The following is a 24,173-nucleotide window of genomic DNA, read 5'->3' on the forward strand; positions in this document are numbered from 1 at the left end:
CTGATTTCTGGATAAAATAAGAGACCTGAGACAACACACAGGTCGAAAGCTACATGTCTGTGATTGTACACCAGCAACAGGGAAAAAATGAGCTCCTCCATTCTGCTACAGCAACCATGAATCATGCAGACATGTTATTCTTCTATATGTGTTCAATTTTTATAAAAGAGATAAAGTAAGCGTATGTACTGTATGTGTGGAAGGAAGTATGAAGACCTCCCACTATCCCACATCAGTCAGAGGTGACAGAATGAGATGTGTAGGTGATCAGCTGTTCTGGTAAAGTCCACACAGTCATCCATGAAACGAGGATCTTCTCCATCAGACAGATGGATGGACAATGATCAGCTGTAACAGCAACAACGTGACTCTCCTAACAAAATATGAAAAACCTAAAACACCAAAGGGTGGTGGATGAAATCCATTCGCTGACATGCAGGATTCAAAAAACGATGTACAAATGCCAAAACTAGAGCTTCACAATATCAGGAATACATTTAATAATAATAGTAATGCATTTTATTTATAATGCACTTTATATTTAAGTCAATCACAAAGTGCTACATGAGAAAACAAGTGCTACAAAAATATTAAAACACAAGAAGAGCATGAAAACGAGGTGAGGCTAAAGAAAATGAGTTGAGAGTTCAATCAAGAGCTTTCCTAAAAAGTGTATTTTAAGGCCAAGTTTAAAGTCATCCATGGTCTGTGGTGTACCCAGGTGACCAGGGAGAACATTCTACAGAGAAGGAGTTTTGTTTGCCCTGAGGTAGAGTTGAGTGTCATCAGCATAAATTTCATGACTGGTAATGACACGGCCAAGGGGGGGCATGTAGAGAATGAACAGGATGCGGCCAAGTACTGAGCCTTGAGGGACACCACAGTTTACATTGTGTGTCAGGGATTAAGCTGCTCCCAAGGCGACTTGCTCAGTTCTCCCAGTGAGGTAGGATGAGAACCACTCAACAGTCAGAATGACTGATGATGAAGGAGGATGTGGTGGTCTACAGTGTCGAAAGCTGCAGTCAAGCCCAGGAGGATGAGAAAAGATGGGGAATCAGTGTCTGCAGCCATTAGCAGGTCATTTGCCCTGACCGGGGCCGTTTCTGTGCTGTGGCCAGGGTTTCCTTTGTGGTTTCCACTATAATTATAATTATAATTATGATACTATTGCAGAATAATACAAATTATGATATTGATTATGATTAACCCACATTATCCTTACTCTCTTCTTGATTTTTCTTTCTCATAATGTTTCACTACTCTTGGTGAACTACATCATGTCAACCACTAAATGAGACAATGAGTGCAGTTACAGTTTGTCCAACAAACCAAAAAATACTCGATTTATTGCCTGCAGAATTGGAATACATGGGACTTCAAATATAATACTACCAAATATTTTATCCAAACACACGTGTGTAATATTGTACACCTGGATATTGCAATGATGGCCTCAATGGATACATCATATCCTATAGATATTTCATTGGCACAGCATGATCAGGTTGGGTCAATACTTAACTTGAAATTTCATCCTTGACTTCTGAGTTTTAATTGAATCGAGAAGTTCCTTAAAGACTCCCACCCCTACTATGGGAAGGTGGAGGGAGGCTTTTGACTTTGCTTAAGGATTGTGTGTTGTGGTAGACTAGGGTTGTCACAATACTGGAACTTGATACAGATACTAAGAAAAATACTCAAAACCATTTTCAATATTATGGAAAACATTTTTGAAGGCACAATGTTCTTTCTGGTTAAGAGCAAAAAATATTATTAATTAAAATATGACAATATTTTAACTTCCATAGTTAAGGCAAAACCTATAAATAGGAGGTAATTCAGCCCTTCTTTAGAAAAAAATATAGCATTTAAAAGTGTAACTTCCCTGCTTGGCAAAACTATATACAAGATATCCTTTATGGAAGTACATACATACATATGATTCAGTCATGCAATTATTTTTAATAATTGCTTTTCTTTAGTGTGCCACTGTGTGCTTCCATTTTCTGTCAACATGAAGTTGATAAAAAAAATGTTGGTGCTAAGGGACAAATAAAGGGTCATTCTATATTAAAACAAATTGTGTTTTAATATAGAATATTTAAGATCTGGCGCATACAAAACACATGTTTTACAGTGTATACAAGGATCAAATGTATTCAGCAGCAGTCCTGTACAATTTCTGTCTTTCTGGTGATTTTGCCTGATAGTTTCTTCAGTGATCAACTACAGCAGCAGGGTAGGTTGCTACAGGTTCCTACTTTTTTCTGCTTTAATTGTCAGCTTCAGTCTGGCTGCACCATCACCTGTGTTATGATTAGCCACGTTAGCCTCCAATTTCTTTACAGTAAGCAGAGGAGTAATGGAGGGTGGTTCCTTAGATAGAAAAGCTTTTAACCAATTTGATTAATAAACTGAATCTGACTGCACTGTTCGATAGTTAGGATTAATTGGAATGTATGAACCTGACTTGAAATATGTATGATTCAATTGAATTGACTTTATGAAATGCCTTCAGATGACATGTGTTGTAAAGTGGGGCTATATAAATAAAAATGAACTGGATTGAATACACTGGTCTTATTTCTTGCTTCACTATTTAGTAGCCGACTGATCTGTCAGCTGATTAACGTTTTCCTTCGTAAATTTGTACAGCAGTAGAACGGAGTGCTGCATGGTTCAGAGCTGCACACCTGGGAAACGCGTTTCATGATAGATGATCACCAACACAACAACCTAAAGGTATAATCATGTCTACAATGTGTGCTAGTTACGCTTTGTTGAATTATCAGTCAATAAAAAAGATTTCAGTCTTATATTTTAATAAAGTCAACTTTACATTTCAGAATTCTGCCCCTTTCTCCATGAATGTGTGCTATGGCTAGATCTTGTTTTATGGATGTGCAAGTTCTGTATGGAGAGACAAGAATAACCTAACTTAACTTAAGTTTAACTGAACTTAACCTGGGTTATTGAACATGGCTCCACGGCAAACCTAATGTCAGGATAATCAGAGATGGTCTGAGTCCAAACAGCACTCAACTTTCCTCCTGTCCATCACGTCAGCTCACCTGCAGAAAGCTCAAACATTCTGTACTAAATGAATGTACAGTAAATATTGATTCTCCTGCAGCCTAAGCAGAAAGACATGGTAAAGCTGATGTTTACTCATATCAGGTGTATTAAATTAACTATTCACTGATATTTTCTTGTATTAACCATAACAAAGACACACATTTAAACTGGAAGGGAAAAAATGAAACTGCTAACTGCAAGCATTACCATCATGTCCTGAGTTGAGGAGGTGTTCTCCCAGATCACAACCGAACACCCGTTCCCGGAGGATCCCTCGCTGCTTCAGCTTTTGCTTCGTGGGCCTGGACTTCATGAAGGAGCGCAAGAAGGTGATCAGTTTCCCGTGCTTCTTAGATACTGAGGAGTGATGGTGGAGCGGAAAGAAGAAAAAAAAAAAGATGACACATCTTTAATAACTTGAACAGCGTTTCAGTGCTCTTCAGTTAGTGTGGGCTTGACACACACACATTAAACCATGCACAAGAGTGAAACCCCAAACTGGTTAAGGCTGTCCCATTGTGTATTTGAGTTTCTTTCTCATGCAAACTTGTTCTTTATGCTTGTGCAGTTTCCCTTTTTGCAAAGGACTGATTCCCGAATACCGGCTCCCAGGCAACAACAAAGGAATCATCCACATCCAACACCAGCGTCGTCCTCGCCCCTTCCAAACAGAAAAGGGAACACACCTTCCTAAAAACTCAGCCAAAGTTCACCAGATAGCCTGTCTAACAAATGTCATAAACTCCTTATTCTTCTAGGAAAAGGCTATTAAGTGCATTAAATGATCTGCATATTTAGAAAAAGCAAACAAGTTGTCCACTTCTCAAGACAGATTAAAAATCAGCCAGTTGGCCACCAGTAAGATAACAGTAGCAGAGTGTTTTTGCTCTCAGGGTTCTGTTTATTTGACACAGCTGCCTATGAAGAATCTTTCCGGACTCACCGCTTTAAGCAGCATAACTTACCACTGGCTCTGTTTCTGCTTTATCACTGTAAGTGCTTCACTGAGGACATTCATATCTCAGATTTCACTTTTTCAGTTTCATTAAACTGTCTTTCACAGAGTTTTCTCACCCTTCTGTTAAATCTGCAGCTTCAACCTTTAATATAAATGACTCTGGAACACTGTGCAACAGTGTTCAAGTAAACATAGTCAATAAAACATCTGTAAATAATTAATTGCTTTGTTGTTTCACTTAAACTAATTCTGAAACTACTGCGTACCGTTTGGCCCTCATCTCCTGTCTTAGTGGAAAAACACTGAGCCGCTGAGCTACATCAGCCTGATGCATTCCTCCAGCTGGTATCATTACTTTTGTAAGTCTGTAAAGCAATTTAATTATGTAAAGTCAACTATTATCAGAGCTCCTTTTGCTTTCTGCTGCTAAGCAATGTGGTTTTCTCTGTGTGAAAGCAGTTAATGGGTGAAGAAGACAAAGTTTGCCAGTTTCAGGAGTAGTGAGGTGATTAAAACTATAGTGGAAACCACAAAGGAAACCTGTCAGCTGTTTACTCAGAAGTCACAACAGAGAGTTAGATATCAGCAGATAACACAGCTGAGGGGAATTAGTTGAGACCTAATGTTTACAGTCACAGTCTGAAAAAAACATTTTTCTTCACCGATATTAAATCAGACCAAACTGTTCCTGTTTTAAGTCAATTAGGATAACTAACACTAATTTTATTTGCTAAATTCCAAAACATTTGACCCAAGTCCTGTTAAAATATTCTGAGTTTAAAAGGATCTGTGTCTCTTCTGTCATTAAGCGAATAGAAATCATTTTGGTCATCCTAACTGACCGAAAGCAGGTTCAGTTTAGTCTGATTTAATGTCAGACATTGAAAAAAACATGATTTTGTCCCGTTTTATACAACATACATTAATATTTGGTTTCATCTGAACATCAACAAATGTGCTCAGTTTTATCCTTCTGAAAAGTCAATGTTCTGTGTTTCGGCCTCTGGCCTTGCAGTCTTTTCTTTTATGCAGATTCAGCTGTGGGAACACACTCAAATGATTGGCTGCCTGGATGCTGCTGAGGAACCTGATTGGACCTGCTGAATCACCAAGCCAATCAGTGGATGATGAGACCCACCTGCATCCTACAAAAGGCTCCTGGATTCATTCTTTCAGTGGGGCAGCTTTTGGAAGAGGTTTTGTACAGCTGACCCCCGCTTTGCTTTGTGTGGTTTGTTTGGAGACTGTTTTGGCAGCTGCACATTATTTTGGTGCTGCTGATCCTCCTAGCTCTGCTTACCAGTTTGTTTAAATGCTTGTTTGGGTTCCAGTTCAATCTAGAGTGTTGTGTTTGAGAAGATTGGGCTGGATTTGTCATTTTCTGTCAGCCGTATTGTATGTTGGAACCCTGCTCCTTGTAATAAATCCCCTTAAATGTTCTCCTTTTAACTCTGGACTCATTTTTATGTTACCACCCCCTGATCCCCTAGACCTGGGGTTGTAACATTTTGTCTATCAGGTGACATTCTGGGTTAGGGTCAACTCATTCTACAGGAAAGATGCAAAACACAGCTTAAAATCTGAGCTCAAATCACTATTATTCTTTGTTTGTGAAATTGCTTTTAACTGCAGGGTTTTCTGGTTATAATAAAGCAATGGTTTACCAAATAGTAAATCTGAGCTTTTTTTCATTCTAATATTAAATTGGACATAATGACATAAAAGAAATAGAAAGTATAATTTTTTGGCACCAGATTTATTTTATATACCTCTTGTTCTATAGCTTGGAGGATTTTTTAGAATTTGTGGCTATTTAGTGACGTGGAGAGAGACAAATCTGTAACTCCGGCCTATATTTTTATTTTCATTTTTATTGGTAAGACAATTCAGTTTTGAATTTATCCAAAAGGCAGATAGAACATTTTAATTGAATATCCAGTTCTGAATGAGAAACCTGAAGCAGCTAAAATCTGTATCAGCAGGTCTGAGCTTTACTGAATCTGTTTAAATCAAGCAGAAAAACTCAGCAATGGTAACGGCTGGACAAACACAGCCTGCAGGCCTCTCCTGTAACTGACATGAAAATGATTATCACATTATTATGCTATTATAATTATATCTTTAAAATACTAAATCCATCAAATGGTTGTCAAATCCTTACAGTTAGCTTGCATTTACCAAAGGAAACTCTTATAGCCAACGGCTATATAATTCCCTCCCTCGTCACAGTAAGAAAACCCATGTCTGAAAACAAGTATGGAATCCTGATTGTGTTGTAAAGCAGCACAGTCAGCTCTAAGACCTCAGCAAGCCTCTGCATAGCCATGCACAAAAAACAACAGCATCTCCCATGTCAGGGAAACATGGAGCTCCAAGTTTCCTCCTAGAACAAATTCCTTTTGTGCTACTAGATGAACACAGAACTGCTGAGAGATCACATATGGCAGGACGAGAAGCTGACGGTGCAACGGTGTGAGTTTATACTGACACGTCACAGACTGAGAGGAAAACATGAGTTCAGTGACAGGCATGCTTCAAAAGCTGGACTGAGACTCCCATCTGTTTTTTGTCATGGAGGATGACAGTCCTAAAGCTCTGAGGTAGCAGCTGAGTAAAAGGCTGGGAGGGATGGATGGAAGCCTAGCAAAATCTGATTATAGTATAACATTCAGAGCATGTGGCATAAACAGAGCATTTCTACTGGGCTGTCTAAGTGAAGCCATAAATATTTTCTTAAACAATGTAGATGATGCTGAGTATTACTCAGTTCAAAGTTAACATTCTTAATTCATACAAGGAAACCCAAGAGGTACTTTCAACTCAACCCACAATAAAAACAAAAGTCTCTTTTAGGGCTGAAACAATTAGTCAGATTAATAGTGATTAATCGATTATTGAAATAATCGTCAACTAATTTAGAAACTGAATAATCCTTAGCTGCAGTATACCAACATTAAAACATGCTATTTGCTGAAAGAACAACCCCCTCAGAGCAGCAATTAGGCCAAAACTGTATAAAACTATATACATTTGGATTTTAGATTAAAAACCTTTGTTAATATGCTCTATCCAGAACTCCTCAAGTGGCATTGTTCTAGCTTCACCTGGTTCAAATTCTGCAAAAAATCTCCTATTAAGCACCTTTTGCTATCCGATTATTAATCGATTCATTGAAAAAATAGTCAACAGGTTAATCGATTTGCAAATCAACCGTTAGTTGCAGCCCTAGTCCCTTTTAAACCCTCCTGGCAGTCCAGGGATAGACATTTAACATACTAAAATGGACACTTGTGATTTAGAAGGGTCCCAACAATCGAAGTCATCTTTAAATAGTGACAAATCAAGCATTTAATTTAGATGACTGCAGAGCAACTCTAATTTTACCCTGCATTTGAGATGGACGGGTGCTTAAGGAGATGTTTTTCTAGAACTAATACAGGTTAATAGAAACTGTTGGAACAGAACGGTTCTTGTTTGCAAACATCATAAAACTACTTTGGACATATGAGACTCCAGAAGGTGCTGGGGGACTCACATATTTACAGAAAGAGAAATGAAAGCCAACAGTCTAAACTTATTGTTTCCAAACCTAGGCAGGACAGAGACAAAGACAATGGGATGATTATAAAGACTGAGGAAGTGTGCAGGACACAAATGAAGCTCTTAGCTGACCGCATACAAATTAGTGTAAGGCGAATATATGATGACCAACATTTAAAAAGAAACTACAGACTTCAGGACAAACATGTTTCTTGCTAACCTAATGGGACTACATCATTCCTTTTAACAACATGGGAACTTTTTGCAGTCAGACTAAAGGACACATCCAACGTTACAGCTACAAGACAAGTATCAGAACTAAAATATACACAGCAAGCAGACCTTTTACTAGAGATGTACCAATCAAATGGCCAGAGACTGCAATTGGATATTTTTTTTAAGTTAAATACAAGGTCAACTAATGAGAAACCCAATTTTCCCAGTTCATTAAATACAAAATCTCAGCCCATAAACACATCAACCAATAGCATGTACCATCATGCATGTCTTAGTAACAATCAGATAAAAGTTATCTACATATGCTATGATGAATAAATGGAATCATTTAATTCATTCCTTAATAATCTGTTCAATTCAAAACTACTAACTCTTCCAAAGATGCTGCAGCTTCTCTTATGTGCTTTAGTCCTTGCCATAAAGAACTAGAATCAGTCAACACTGGTATTAGCCAGGAAAAGCCTGACTGGTATGTCTCTACTTCAGACTGGAATATCTGATGCTCCGACAGCAAGTCTTTGCTGAATGTTCGTGGACATCTAGACTGCTGAACAGGAAATTTAGACTGTTCCCTTTATTGCCTCCGGGAATGCATTGGGATGTCCACATGATTCAGCTCAGAAACCTACTTCATGTGTTCATGTGTTCTGGCAGCCCAAATATTATTTTAACAGAAAATGTAAAATGATGTTTTTTTTCCCCAGACAATCGTGGTTGACTGTTTATGTATGATGGATTTATCAGCAACGATATAAAACACAAACATCCAGAAAAAGTAATTTGTGTAGCTCCTTGGTGGCAGCACAAAAACGAGAGCAATGCAAGAGAAGAGCAAAACCAATGTTTGAATTGCTTATACTAACAGAAAAACAGCAGACCATGTAATGTTTCCAGCAGCTGACATGGTGACATCTGCACTGTGCTAAATGTGTAAACAACAACATAGTGTCTACCAATTAAAATGCAGCCATGACCTTCAGTGACCTCTGTTTAGACAGAAGCCCAAAGTGTTTAATGACAAGGACAGCTAAATGACTTATGGTTTCACCTCCCTGCCGAGAAATGATGTCAGAATGTTACAGAGATAGGTCCTCAGAGCCCCAACCCCCCACAGTATAACTGGGAAGAAAAGTCTATTCAACTTAATCAGAAAATCTATTTTTTTCCCATCAACCCTGAAAAGAAGTAGGGAAAAAAAACTACCTTAAATGCAACATCGGCACAATCAAATGAAAAGAGCTCCTCTATTTTGGTTTGGTTTGTTTGCACCGATTTATAACTTGTAATTTTACTACTTTATATTAATATAAATAAGATAAATCTGTTTACTTAAAGAGATCACAAAGCTGCTGTTCAGGCTTTATAAACGGTCAACTTTGTTGAGGTGGAATTCGTGAAGGAGTTATTTAAATAAATAGCAAGCTATTTCCTACCTGTTCCTTACAAGGTGCTATCTACGTCTGGATTTACATTTTAGAGGCAAGCGCCGTGTTTTCTGCGGGTTTTATCTTCGGTTTTTATTACACCCTACTAAACTAAGAACAAACGCTCATTCTTGACAGGAAAAATGACTGCCATATTATAAAAGTCGTTTTGGATGTCTACGATTAAAATTGACCAACAAATAAAGGTACTTTCATATGTTTTTGCTAAAGTTATACTAGTAACGACATTTTCTTTTAGCAATTAATCCCCGTTTATTATCAAAGTGACCGTTTCTGTCCTCGAAAGTTGGTTCAAGATGTTAATATCCATTAATATCCATGAAGGGCCACCGTAAAAAAAAAATCCGAACCTGACCCAATCCAAACCCTGTTTCTTACCTCCTCTCCATACCGCCGGGCTTTCCTTTAAGCGTTTACAAGGGGAGCTCAAGTCCAAAGAACAACCCGGCTTCGTTCCGCTACGTCTGATCCAGAATGAAGTCCAAACCGGACCTGTTCAGATAACAGCGAGCTGTCCTAATGCAGGGTAAGAAGGGTTTAAAGGTCGAACAGAGCGCGCGCCGGAGACCCGTTCACGCGCTCCGTCTTCACTGCTTCACTGTATGCTACCTTCAAATGCACCCGGAAATCCAGAATTCACAAACTGTTCACTGCGTACTACATTCATGTAATTTTGATACCAATATTTAAATTAACTCCACATGAAGTAAAAATGAAGATAAGCTAGAATGTAAACGTATGTTTTATTTATAGCGGTTAAGTCACCTTAAATGAACAGTTAACGTTTTAACTGAACACTTCTCATAACAATAATCAATGTTTTGTTTTGCTGTAGGCCCGACAGAAACCGGTTTTATTTTTGCAACAACGTGTAATGTGAACAAATCCCTAGATGCTACGCCTCTTACTTCTCAATGCACTTCCTAGCAGATATTTACGAGTGCAATAGAAGGCATCATTGAAATCAAAGGGACAAATGTTCCCTTGCAAATGGCTCCACCAGTGTGCACCACAATGTTATGCCGTGTGAGACTAGCACATGGTTTACTTGTACCTAAAAATATTTGTGAGAACGTCTACAGTGATATTTCAAATAATACACCTACCATCAGCTGAGAATAGAGGATAATTCCATGAGAGTGGGTGTAGTTTCATTCTCATTCCCCATAGCCTCACATTGACTCAGTGGCCGCTAGAAGCCCAACAGTAGAACTCTGAAGGGTCTGGTTTCAGTATGGAAGGCTCATTAGACCTGACTTTCAAAAACAAATGGTGACCATATGATTGACTTTAGGGCTGGCCTATTCTCTGAAGGACACTGGCCAAATTTACTCTTTATAGAGTAACAGGTTTTAAAGCTGATATAGGATACCATTAAAACAAACTTTAAACCATAGAAACTGTCTGATGGAAAATCGAAGTTGTTTAGAAACTATCTTTTTCAAATGGCACCAGACCTTGGTATACCTTGATACCAATTACCAACCCAAGTCTACCCCCTGAATGATTTTGTTTTGAAAACAGGACCCAGACACAAAGATTAAATTTTCCTCGATAGTTTGAGACTCTCCTGTTGATGTTCGGGAGTCTTCCTCTTTTTGAGATGACTCATTGATCTCATGACTACTTCAGATTTATCATGTTGTTCTTTAAATAATTAACTTGTGAGCTTGTTAGCAATTAAACAACATCGTATGTAAAGAGTGAAAAATACCTCAGTAGTAAGCAGACACTACGTTACAATAAAAGTATATACCATTTTCAGACATAAGAGCTGCCGACAGAAACCTAATACTGCTCATTGTTAAACAGATATATACTTACTGTGTATTAGCTGTCCTGATGTTATGTTCCATATAAAACCATAAATGCTGTGTGCTGGATGAAGTAACCTGCAGCAGGTATTTTTGCATAGATATTTCTAATCTATTAAACTTCTGGGAAAAGACAGGAAGTGTGGTTTCAGTTGGATGCACAGTACACTGGACAGCGGCAGATGAAAACATTTAGATGGCAGTAAATATGAATGCCTACCTGCTGGGTGCATGCCAGCATGTTTTACGACTGCAGTGGAACTGTGAGAACGCTGTTTATTTAATGAGGAGCAAGTACAGATGCAGTCAATGATAAAAAGGTGAGCACAGCTTCGTTGAGTGCTAAAGTTTTACATTTTAGGACATAAATCTCACCTGGTCCTTACAAGGTTCTAAAATGTGGGTAAAGACAAACTCCGACGAACAAAACCACTCAGCATATTACGACATAATAAACTGTTTCAACTCTGTATGACCTGATATCTAAACCTTTAAACTGATGGATTCAATGCTTTCTTTTTTACATGACTGCGGTTATGGAAATGATTCAGTCACTGTAAAATGAGCAATAGTTGAAGAGTCACTTGTTTACAACAGAGCCTGACATGTTAGTAGAGTGCCTTGCAAAAGTATACATACCCCATCAATTGTTTTTTTACAATTTGTCAAACCACATCTACAAACAAAGTAAATGAAGTTGAAGGCAAAGGATGCATGGTTTTAATTCTTTTTGACAGATATATATATGCTGATACCGTGTAATTTTTCATACTTCCATATATTACAAACACATTATTTAACCATAAAAAGTATCTAATCATATGGTCGATGTAATCCCTTTTCACAACTCAATAGAACATTTTGCAAAGCTCCAAAAAATTATCTGTCAGTTATCTTTAAGTATTTTTGTTACAAGATAGTAACATCGTTAAGTAAAGTAGTATTTGACTCTTTATAGTCAAAGTATTTGAACAGGACAGTACAAATACCCTATGCGTGAAAATAAGTGGAGTGAAGTCCACTGTGGTTAACTTGCACTCAACAGTGGAGGGTTAGGGGTTAAACAGATATATACTTACAGGGTAAAATGGGCTGGGGTTAGGGTAGGGTGGTAAAGGTTAGGGTTTGTCTGCAAGACAAAACTGAGATATGTCGGCACATATTGTGGCACAACCTTCCTTTTTACAATCAGTAGATCAAAATTAATCCTCTATTAATTTTGGTCAACACATGTAGACCAAAGAAGCAGAGAAACAGAAGCCAACAGATTGAGATCAACTCCAAAAATTAGGTTGATTACTGGTCACCATCAATCCGGATTCTAAAATTTGAGATCCAGCAAGTCAAAAGAAATTACATGATGTAGACCAAGCCTCCAGAGCTTGGTCTACATCAGCAGGAGTTGTTTGTGAAGGCTTTGGATCCACACTAAGGAACATCGAGGACAAACTGAAATTCTGTAGGAAGTAAAAGGATGGACAGCAGAAGGCTGAAGCTAAGTTTAATTCTGTAATGAATCATCCTCGTTGTTGTTTAGGAAGGAGTTAGTACCCATGTTGTACCCATGCTTGGCCACAGTCACACATCATGGTTTCAGATGTAAAATACAGCGTAATCTAGGCTGTATTTTACAAACAGTAACCTATTTGTCGAATAAAACAACTCTATAGATATGAATTCAAATTTCACACTTTCAGTGTTCCAACTTGCACATAAACAATGATGTTCAGGATGTCTTTTTAGTTTTATTTCCAGTCCCAGTTGTTTTATTCCTTCAGAGTTTCTGGGCAGCTTTCTTTGCTCCAACACAGAGTTAACCTGGTTTTACCAAGCTGTTAAAATAATCGAACAACACGTCACCTAAACACGGGGAGCTTTATCGTTTATTTGTAAATGACAGCCTAAATAGGCAAATACGGCTTAAACAAGTTAGTAAACGAGCATCTCGCTTTTCTTAGGATCTCTGCAGAGGGAGGAGCTTTTAGGACAGGTTACTGTTAGCTTGTTTTCCCCCTGTGATGACACAGAGGATCATTTGACCCAAAACATGTTCAGTTTGCACTTCCCATTGATTGTATGCAGTGCAGACAAAACGTAACAACAGGACTTTTTTCCTGCTTTATTAATGAAGTATTTTGCTTTGTAAGTCATAGTTATAATCGAACACAGTCCTGGTGCAGTCAGGTCTGTATCAGACGGCTGTTGGGCCATGCGGACCTTCTGCTGTGGGTCACAGAAACGACAGGCTGAGAGAGAGCAGGAGATAAGATGTGCCCTGTTTTAATTCTCTTTCACTCTGAACATTTGCGTGAGGGTACACTAATATGACACTTTGATCTTCGGAGATCACGCTTTATGCGTCAGTCTGCATTTTCCAACAAGGCTGGTTTAGTTCAAGGCATATTCATGTGCTAGGATGGCCCAGTCAAAGTCAAGACCAAAATTCAATTGAGAATTTCTAGCAAGACTTAAAAAGTTGATATTCTCAGATGCTCTTTATCCAATCTAATTGAACTTGAGATATTGAATACTGTTGTAATTGCACTTAAATATGGTTTTACACAGCATTAACTCAACTCAAGGGGAGGGAAATACCATCTGTAAGTGAAAGATCTTTGTGACCATATCAAACTTCCTGGAAACAAAGGTGAAACAACATCAACAGTCCCTAGCTGAGGCTTTAGAGCAGCATATTACTCAAGGCAGCTTGCATACTTGCACAGCAACAGGAAATGATCTGAAATTCTTGGGAGCAGGAGGACAAATCATACTGTCTCACACATTCCCTCCCCGTTTCCCTTCCTCTGCCTCACATAAGCAGCTGTCTTGGCTCAGATATGCTCACAGCTGCCCACATTGTTGGTCCCCAAACATGATGAAGAGGGGAGCAGATAGGAGCAGGCTCTGCATCTGGGTCATGTCTACTGGGTTGTCTGCAGAGGAAAGAGATCTAATGACCACTATTTATCTAAAGTTTCCAACTTTCTCATTTCAAATTGATGTAAAACAATAAGGCCTTACTTTTATTGTACAGGGAGCAGACTCTAATCCCAAGTTTCAACACAAAACAATCCAAGAACCCGGAATAAGAGATTAACAGCCTTGAGCTTGTATGCTCTTGATTTTAACTGAAACTGTTGCATATTAACAGTTTCCATTCAGCAATGGTTGGTGGTGGGGAGAGTGGGTCTAAGCAGAGAGAGGTTTTTCCAGTGCCGTGTGGTTCTCTGAAGGAATGCGCTCTTTCAGTTACCATGGAGAGGAAGACAGAGATTCCAACTCTTGCAGGACAAAGCTTTAACATCCCTTGGATGGGTTTACAGGGACCTTTATTGTTAATGGATTAAATAAATCAAGGCTGGTGGAGACCTAGCACCATGGCATTCCTGCAGCGGCCTTTCACCTTCAACCAAGCACAGACAGAAACACATATGGCCCTCATCCAGACATACAAACAGCTATGTGTGACTCTGAAGGATCAGGATTCCCCCTCTAGTCATTTACATACACCAGTGCAGGAGAAAAAATCTTGTTCCCTTCTAATATGATGCCTCTGGGTAACATCTCTGACAACACGTACACAAAAAAAATACAATATTCTATTTCTTTTTTTGTATTTACAATCTTCCATCCATCTGTTTATTTTTATTTTGTGGCACTAGTGGCCTTCATTTTGCAAGTTGGCCCACAGAATAAGGGATGGAGAGAGAAAGGAGAAAACATGCAGCAAAGGTCAAAGGGACAGGACTCGAACCAGTGACGGCTGCCTCGAGGACTGTAGCCTCCATACATCCTCCATGGGTCGGGTGCTTTACCCCGGCGCCACCGCCACGCCCTTCCTTCCATTTCTTGAAGTAATGTCAAAGACTGACATAAATGTTATGCCTTGCAAACTTTGAGGTTATAGGTTTGTTAGATTATTTTGCAAAATAATCACATCTATATTATATCATGGTAAAGAGCTCCATTAGCTTTTAAAGGTTATTTTATAAGGAAAAATATTCTCATGTCGTTTTTGTCCTGGCACCAACTGATCTTTTAACTTGGTATAAGTAGATACTTCATTAGCATAGGTGCAGCTGTCACAGAATCCAGCTGAAAGCATCTAATTAGCAGAGTGATTGCTAGAATAGTTAACTTCACAGAAAACTGTGCCACCATCATCACTTCGCTTCAAAAACAATGTAAGTTAACTGTTGTTAAGAATATTGCCGCTGAAAGAACAGTTTTGGATTGACAATAACTTCAAGCTGAGACCTTTAGCTGCAATGATGACGTTTTTACGACATCCAAGAGTGTCCAGCAAGAAACTCCTGTCACCTGCGTGCAGAATAATTTTGCCACGAGTGCAGAACTTGCTCTACATCGGCAGGAGGTGTTTGTAAAGACTTAGGATGCACACTGAAGAACATTGAGGACAGACAGAAATTCTGTAGGAAGTAAAATGATGGACAGCAGAAGGCTGAAGCTAGGTTTAATTCTGTAATGAATCATCCTCCTTATTGTTTAGGAAATAGGGAAAATATTTATCTAGAAGAAGAAAAAGGTGGGAGCTACCATGGGTCATGTGTTGTACCCACTAGGGCTGGGCCATAAGGTCCAAAATGAATATCATGATATATTGAGCAGTTCACCTCAGTAACGATAAATGAACGGTAACACTAACCTATCCACTACCAGCTGTACCCGCCACCGCAAACCCCTCCAGTCCCTGAGACACTGGGAACCAGAGCATAGTTCTTGATAAGAAGCTGAGAAACAGAAGCCAACAGGTTGGGATCAACTGTTAAAGCTAGGTTAAGTACTGGTCACCATCAGTCAGGATTCAGTCTAAAAGTTCAGACTTTGTAAGTCGATAAATTATAAAGAAAAAGATCAACTATGTAAACATTCTACTAATACATTTGATGTAAATGCTAATAAAATGCTTTAAAACGTCTGAAATGTTCTGTTGTTCAGTACACCTGAGAAACATGTGAAGACACAGAAAACTGCTGAAGATTTGTTTCACTGCCACATGTTTGCCCATGTCTACAAGAACTGAGGAAAAAGTCTGAAACTGTCCATGACAGACCTGTACTGTAACAATGACGTCAGAAAGCATGTGGAGCTTTTCATACATAAAGTGCTATGGAAACACACAATTTACTGATCGATCATTCAGTGACAGATTGATTTCCGTGCGATGCATGTCCATCACTGCTACGTCCACTGACCTATATGTGGCTCTCTTACTAGGACGGAGTTTCCTAATTTTCTCTTTTGTTTGTTTGCAGGCCTGCTGTTACTCCTCATGCACAAATTAAGTCAATTTCTCCTTATCAGTGGACTGCATAAAAGCTTCAGTTACCCAGTGTTGTGCCCCTGCTCTGAGGGCATCTGACTTTGGTTAACTGAGAAACTCAATTCTGTGTACTGATTGTCTGGCAATAATGCTGTTGTTAATCCTCGTTATAGTGAACTGTTGGATGTTAGAGATCTTGTGTTAGATGGGAAGTTTGGAAGGGAGTTTCCGCCATTTCCTTTGGGCTGTTTTCTCCTGTTTTATGGCCAGCCAGGCAGTTTATGGATTGTACTTTATTTTGATAGATGAGATCTGCTTTTATTTATTATCCAGAAGGGCTATGTTTGTTTGTTGTTTTGGCCTTGGAGACCATGATGTTTATTGCTTCCCAAATGTTTAAGTCCTGTGTGAACTCTGATTTGAGAAAATAAATCCTTTCTTTTACTCAGAGTTGAGTTTTGTGCAGTAGTCTTAAGTTTGTTAGTTGATGAATTTACTTCGTGCTACTCCTAGCCTTTCATTTCACAAAGAATGTACAACTAAATGTGGTGCAGATGCTGAATAGTCTATGGTCAGAATGTGCAAACCCGGTGTGCTATAAATTTTTTAAATGTAAAATACAAAAAAAAACAAAAAAACTCAATAGATCAGAAAACTTTCCAGAAGGTGAAGAGTTAAGGTAAGACCCAGTTAAAACACTGTGGCCAGGTTTAATGTTAGAGACACACAGTGACAAACACATCTCTCAGGAGGAAGGAGTTAGTTTTTGAGAGTTGCTCTTTTGTTAGGAAGTGGTGGTACAACACGCCGAGGGGGTTTTGTCTACCTGAACTTAGGTTGTAGTGGTTTAGTGGGTCGGCCACCCATGCACTGTCCGGCATTACACTCTCCATCTCCAAGTCTGCATGCAATCCCATGGACAGATGGACCAACAGACATTTGGGTGGATGGATGTTATGATGGATGATGGAGGCATGAGAGAATAACAGGAAAAAAAGCACTTTAAGTCAGATAACAAACACCCTGTGTACTGAGGAAAATCTAGCTGAATTAACTACGCAAACGCTAGTTAAGCCACACTAAAATCGAATCATTTTTTACATTTTAAATAAAGTCATTAAAATCACTGTCCTACTGGCTAAATAAACAACTGTGTGTTGATATGCAGGTGAATATTTAGACAGGCAGGTGAGGTGTGTATACCAACACGCACAGGGAGGGAAGAGACTCCATGAAGCTGGTTGCAGGCCAGAGGGGGGGGAGGCTGAGGCAGAGTCACAGTCAAAGGCAACAAATCAAGACATGCTAAAATCAGCAAACATTATTCATAATGCAATGAAGCAGTGCAGAGCAAACGTGACATTCAATACATGTGCAGATGCTTTTTACAGTTCATGTTGGGTGATCTGCTCATTTAGGACACAAGATTATGACTCAAGTAAAATAAAAAAACGGAACTTTTAAGGAATGCAAATGATGCAACTGACCTGCGATTACTTTATGACAAAACAGATTAGGACACGCAAAAATCGAAGGAGCCCTGAAACACTTAAAAGAAGGGAGAGGGCAAGCAGATGAAATCAAACTTGAGACTGAGGAGTGTTTGTGGGGGTGCGCTGCAACAGCAAAAAAGCAATCTGGTTTAGTTAAAATAGGCGTTGAAATTAGCAAACCAGATAACTTAAGCCTAAACAAGCCCTAAAAAACTCAAACCTATGAAGACATTCCTGTACTCTAACAATAACAGTGGAACTTGGATTGTTTTTATTTCCTTTTTTATCATTTTATTTGGGCCCTAAGGGTGGGGGGGATTCATTCACCCATCATAAGGCCTTGTGGAGTCATGGATTTAGAAGGTAAGTTGCAGATTTATAGAAAACACTGAGGTTTGATCATGCATGGATTGATATTTCAATGGAGCTCTCAGCAATTCTAGGATGATCTTATGGTAATCAGATACTGCTGACAGAGGGGTGCCAAAAGATCTGCAGGGATTTCCTATATCTGAGTCAATTTGACATAATTAATTGGCTGTTTATGGTCTATAATATTGTCAATAAGATGGAGACCTTTGGTTTCATCTTCAGGAAACAGTCCTAAGGAAACCTTGCTGTGAACACACAAAAAGAAACTTCTACCTCAGATGTCCTTCACCTTTTCAAAAGCATCAAATATTAAACATAAGCTTGTAGCCCAGGACTGTTTGGCTGCAAACACACATCTTACGTAGCAATCCATCTATCACTGAATCACACTGTTCCGGAATCCCCCAACACACAAACACACACAGATCAGCGAGCTCCCCTCTCATACATTGCCTCAGAATGGATGGAGAGAAGGAGCAGTACCTGGTTTTGGCACAGAGTTGGTCATGGATTGTGGCACTTTATCATTTATGAGCTCCACACACTCACTGGGAAAGAAGCCAACCTGAAGGGAGGGAAGCAATGAGAGCTGGAGTGAGAGAAAACACTGGAAACATGCATGGTGATGGAGCATTTATATTAACATAAGATTTAGAGCTCATTTAAACAATTTCTGCAATTCATCTGTTTTAAGCTGTCTAACAATTCCCATTCAGGTTTCCTCTTGTGTGTTACACAATTACATTACAATGTTTTAGTACAATAAAAACAGACAGCACATATTGTGGCACAACCTAAATTATTTATGTTCAACTTAAATTCTACCTTTAGTGTCCACTCAGAAGGTATGCTGTGTGTATGAAAGTCAGACCTCAATAGATAACAGTCTCTACAAGGGCGTGGCGCTGATGGTGTAGGGGTTAAGCGCGAGACCATGTACGGAGGCTACAGTCCTCGAGGCAGCTGTCCTGGGTTCGAGTCCTGGCCTCGGCGACATTTACCGAATGTCTCCCCCTCTCTCTACTCCCTTTCCTGTCTGCCTACTGTCAAAAATAAAGGCCACTAGTGCCAAAAACATATCTTAAAAAAAAAAAAACAGTCTCTGCAAATGCTTAAATGAAGAAGGAAATGCAATTTCTGTCTAATCTAAAACACAGATGGAACCAACTCAGTTCTGAAGTTCCAAGAAACTTAAGGTTTTCAAAATGCACCAGGAAATTGGCTCATGACCAACTTTCAGAACTTTCAGTTTGATCAGCCCTGACCAGTGACCTATGGGTCAGAAACTCACAAATTCAATCATTTTCCTATCAGTAAAAGCAGCATATGTTAGTGCTACATGTTCATAAACCATTACTGATTACCATTAAAGAAGATTCAACTGTAGCTGGTTCCAGTCATTTTCATGAAACACAGAGACATAAGAAGCTAATTAAAAGCTAGCTGTATTTTGGACCACATGTTGAGACATGTCATTGGTTCATCCTGGCTGCAAGTGAGCACAATTTTAAGCAGATAACAGGAAGGCTGAAAGAAATACAGTAAAGTTCTTCAGTTTTAACCTTCTTTGCTTTCAACCTGTCGGTTATTGAACATGCTGATACAGAAATGTTGACAGCCTTTTGGAAATCACAGTGAGTGTCAAACTCTATGGAATACATACAGAAACTACAGTTTTAGTAATAGCAGCCAAGCTAATCACTACACTAGATGCTAAAGACAGTTTAAAATGTTAACTCTGTAGTCTTTTAATGCATTGTTTAAAATATTCAAAAACTGTTTTACAGTAACTAGTCCCTCCCAAACACAGTGTTATGGCTCCTCTGCTGCTGGCGTAAATGATGACGACTCACTAGAGGAAGGGTAGAAAAAAAGATTTTGAATGCTGTTCTCATGTTTTCCTATATTACAGCCCTAAAAAGGAAACCTGAACTGGTATCTGCAGGTCAAAGCTTTCTGAAAAGCTGAAAATTGGAAAACAGCCACAAAATTCAAAGACCTTTATTAAAGGTAAACACCCACACACACCTTTAAAAAAATATTTAGCTCATCTTCTATTTAGATTTTCTAAAATGAAAAGATTAAAGTAATCTGGCCTGATTCAGTACAGGTTCTGTATTTCAGCAGGTACCTGCTCTGTAGAACATGAAAACAGACATACATCACCATCATCAGGTCTGTTCTTAAAGCAGAGTGGGAAAAAGTCATAATGTTGTGGTGGATCAGCATGTAAACAATAGTACAATAACAGCCTATTTACAATTATTTTGAAAGTAGCCCAATTGCTGATGTTAAATATAGTTCAGTGTTATAGCATTTGTCTGATAGCATCAAACAGGTTGTCCTGTGTGTGCCAGTGTTGCTCTGTGATGGACTGGTGAACTGTCCAGAGACTACCTCACCTTTCGCCCAATGGTATGCAGCCTGAAAACTCCAGCGGATTGCAGGAAGTTCTGCTGTCAAAGGTTTTAAAAGGTACAGTCCTGGGGGTTCACTTTATAATAGGAATTTCCATTATTTACCTTTTAAGGCTTGGAACAGCAAGCGATCCAAAAGCTTTTTTATTTTTTCACAGAAAGATCTGAGCCTGATTAGAGAAACAGGCCTGAACAGCATCTGCCTCAGAACTGAACAGAGAGCTGTGTAATAATATGAGTTCAGTGTCACAGGAGAGGCAGGTGCACCAATAATCTCTCTAAAAGCCTCACATAAGGTGGATTTGCTTCTAGCTTTGGTTTTTCGACAAACCCTGAGAACTCACTTTGAAAAGCAATGTTCCATTCTTGTCTCCTATAATCCTCCAGTAAAACAGTAATCCCAGGTTTTCAGGGTGGTGTAGAGACTGAAAGACATTTCTGCAATGTGGTGTGAGAGTACCTGAAAGCCATGCTTGCCCCTCCACCACGTGGTGTCCTCTTTAGGGGGCATGTCAATCACAGACACAATATCTCCAACCTGTTGAAAGCAACAGACAAGAAGAGGATCAAGACTGTGTCCAAATAAAACATGCAAAAACTCATTGTCCACATAAACCTCAGGTTCCATAATGCTTGCTATCATCTTTCACTATCTGTCATTAAGTGTGTTCATAAATCCTTCTGTGGGAAGCTAAAGGATTCTGGGATAATTCTTTTTGCTTATTTAGACACAGAAGTAAGAACCTATGAGATATATTGATGAATCATTTCCACATGTAACAACCAGAGACCTTACACCTCTTAGTTTTTAGCACTCAGGTGCTCCACAGAATTTGTTCCACTGTCCTTTAAATGTTTAATCACATAGAAAGAAGTTGATTCTGTACCAGATACAAAAAATACAGAACCTTCCACAAGTATTCACACTATTTTTACACATCTTGTCACATTGTGACCTGAAACACATTTATTTTCTTGAATTTTAAAGCAATTGTCTAAAATAGTGCATGTTTGTGAAGTTGAAGGAAAGTAATATATGATTTTAATTTTTTCAAACTAATAAAAATCTGAAAAATGTGGTGTGCTGAAATTCTTCTTTAGAAAATAGCTCAAGCTCAATCAGATTGAACAGAAAGGTGTCCCTGCCACAGGTTCCCAATTAGATTTAGTTCTGGACTTTGACTTGGCCATTGTCATATATGAATGCTTTGATCTAAACAATTCCATTGTAGATCTGTCTGTATGTTTAGGTCAGTTATCCTGCTAGAAAGTGAACCCACTCAATTCTATAGTCTTTTGTAGCATCTAATAGACTTTCTTCCAGGTCTGTCCTGTATTTAGCTCATGTCCATCTTTCAGTCAACTCTGACAAGCTTCCCTGCTAAAACAAATCGTTCCTACAGCATGGTGCTGCCACCACCATATTTTTCTGTATGGCTGGTAAGTTCAGGATGATGTGCAACGGCCATGCCATATTGTCTCCAAAATGGCATGGGGCAAAACTTTCCACAATGGCTTTCTTCTTGATAGTCCTAAATAAAGGCCAATGTTCACAATTTCTTTTTAAACCAACAGCTCAGGCCTTCAAGGCACAGCTGTATTTAAACTGAGATCAAATTAAGCGTAGGTCTGTTCTGTTTACTAAGTAAGTAACTTTAAATGCAGTTGGTTGCAAAATATTTCATTTAGAGTGAAGGAGGCTTAATGCAAGGCACACCACACACCTGTAAAAAACATGTATCCTTTTCCTTTATAATGATGTGCTACCTTGTGTCACTCACGTTAAGTCCTAATAAAACACACTGAAGTATGTAGCTGTAACAATTCAAGCAGTAGGATAACTTTTGCACAGTACGGTATATAACAGTGGCTTCTGTAGAAATCATTAATATAGAGAATCACGTGCAGCCATGTGCTGCTGTAGTAAAGGCTGACCTGAATGAGAAGATGGAAAATAAACAGCACGAACACCATTCAGTTTTTCCAGAGAAACAGCTCCATCATGTGATGTCATGAGTTCAGCTCTGTATATTGATTGGATGTGGAACTAGTCCACTCTGCCTATTGGTTTACAAATGCTTTGTATTGTCACCTCAAATGACAGCTCATCCGAGGCCTGAGCAATGTAGCGCTTAATGACATGAGCAGCAGCGATCGCAGGAACGTTGATGGAGGACTCTTCATGAACCAGCAGGTGATTCCCTTTATTATCAACCTGGTCAAAACACACACACACACACACACACACACAATCTCAAAAACAGCATAAGTGCACGTCTGTCTAATAGATCAGTATAGGGGACAGACAGTAAAGTAGACTGTAAGGCAACCTGAAGCCTTCTGGGAAATAAACCTATCATGATAAAAACAATTTTTTCAAGTGGCACATTTTTAGTGGTCGATTCTTCACGTGGTTTCAGATGGACTATGTTATTTGGAAGGGATATCCAAGGACCACAGATTTTTGAATTTTCTCATTGGAATTAGTGCATCTAATCTTTGCCAGAAATGAAAAAAACAATGTATAATGTCACCAGAAAAAGCTGAAGAAGAAACGTTTTGGCCATGACTGTAAAAAAAATTAACCTGGTGAAAAAACATTTCAGAGTCAATCTAGATCTTTAAGACAGAGCAGAGTTCAGAGTTACCTCCATCCATGTGAGGGCAGGGCCACAGTTAATCTTGTTGTCAGCAATAGCTGAGAGTCGTGAGAGGTAAGCCAATAACATCTGGGAAACCGACTGAAGATGCAAGAAAGCAGATGATTACTTCACTGTCCCATTCACTAATGCAACTTCAACTGTACTATTTAATAAAAACGTTAACTAAAATGGGTGAACGGCTACATGTGAAGATGTTTCACTTCAGTAAATGTGCTGCAGGACCAACAGGACCCGGCTCTGTAACACTGAGCTGTCTCAGTCCAGGTGCTTTTATATTTGCAGGGACAGATGATGTACAAGGCAGACTGGCAAATCTGCTGAAGTGTGCTGCTCCTCCCTGAACAGAGGCAGTTCCCAGTAGAGGTTTTGAAGTCCCACATTAACATGTGCTGTGAGAGAGGTTTTATATCCTATTTACAATCTGTAAATCAAACAGGATGGTCCCTTCTTGGACTCACAGCTGAAACTCTCATTGTCTCAGGACATACACTTACACCCACTACACACACCACTGTGAACACAGTCTTTCCTTAGTTACAATATAGACCTTTTAATATATGATCGCCCTAAAACTCAAACCATAAATTTGTTGATGGAAGAAACTGACCCTAGTTTAGTATTTTCACGCAGTCAGCTGACCTCTTTCTTGCACATTATGTTTAACTGTGTTTTGAATTAGATGTCTCTAAACCCTGAAATTATCACAATTATTTCATCTTTTTACCACTGAAATTATGAAGATGATGGCTCATCCACTACTATTTTAGAATGCACTCAGCATTAACCAGGTTATAGTCATTTCAGCAATCTCCTCAGCTGCTTTGTTTACTTGCAGTGAACCAATAATATGAACCCTCTGAAGGAGAGAAGCC

The 24,173-nt window shown here is 38.9% G+C and overlaps 1 protein-coding gene across 5 annotated transcripts in view; it reads right to left on the bottom strand.

Annotated features, from left to right (window-relative positions):
* Nucleotides 1-24,173, bottom strand: part of arhgap32b (Rho GTPase activating protein 32b) — a 154,972-nt gene that overhangs the window by 13,832 nt on the left and 116,967 nt on the right. For 3 of the 5 annotated variants that reach the window (XM_047379304.1, XM_047379302.1, XM_047379306.1), the window contains 7 exons: nucleotides 23,287-23,379; nucleotides 22,731-22,853; nucleotides 21,099-21,176; nucleotides 18,705-18,786; nucleotides 17,570-17,620; nucleotides 17,183-17,257; nucleotides 3,286-3,435 (listed from right to left, as the gene is read on the bottom strand). In XM_047379304.1, the coding sequence (XP_047235260.1) occupies nucleotides 3,286-3,435; nucleotides 17,183-17,257; nucleotides 17,570-17,620; nucleotides 18,705-18,786; nucleotides 21,099-21,176; nucleotides 22,731-22,853; nucleotides 23,287-23,379 (652 nt within the window). Of the gene's footprint in view, nucleotides 1-3,285; nucleotides 3,436-9,636; nucleotides 9,788-17,182; nucleotides 17,258-17,569; nucleotides 17,621-18,704; nucleotides 18,787-21,098; nucleotides 21,177-22,730; nucleotides 22,854-23,286; nucleotides 23,380-24,173 lie in introns of those variants that run through there. The other 2 variants (XM_047379305.1, XM_047379307.1) reach the window with 2 other exon arrangements.

Source organism: Girardinichthys multiradiatus, chromosome 11 (genome assembly GCF_021462225.1).
Source record: "Girardinichthys multiradiatus isolate DD_20200921_A chromosome 11, DD_fGirMul_XY1, whole genome shotgun sequence".
Classification (NCBI taxonomy): Eukaryota; Metazoa; Chordata; class Actinopteri; order Cyprinodontiformes; family Goodeidae; genus Girardinichthys; species Girardinichthys multiradiatus.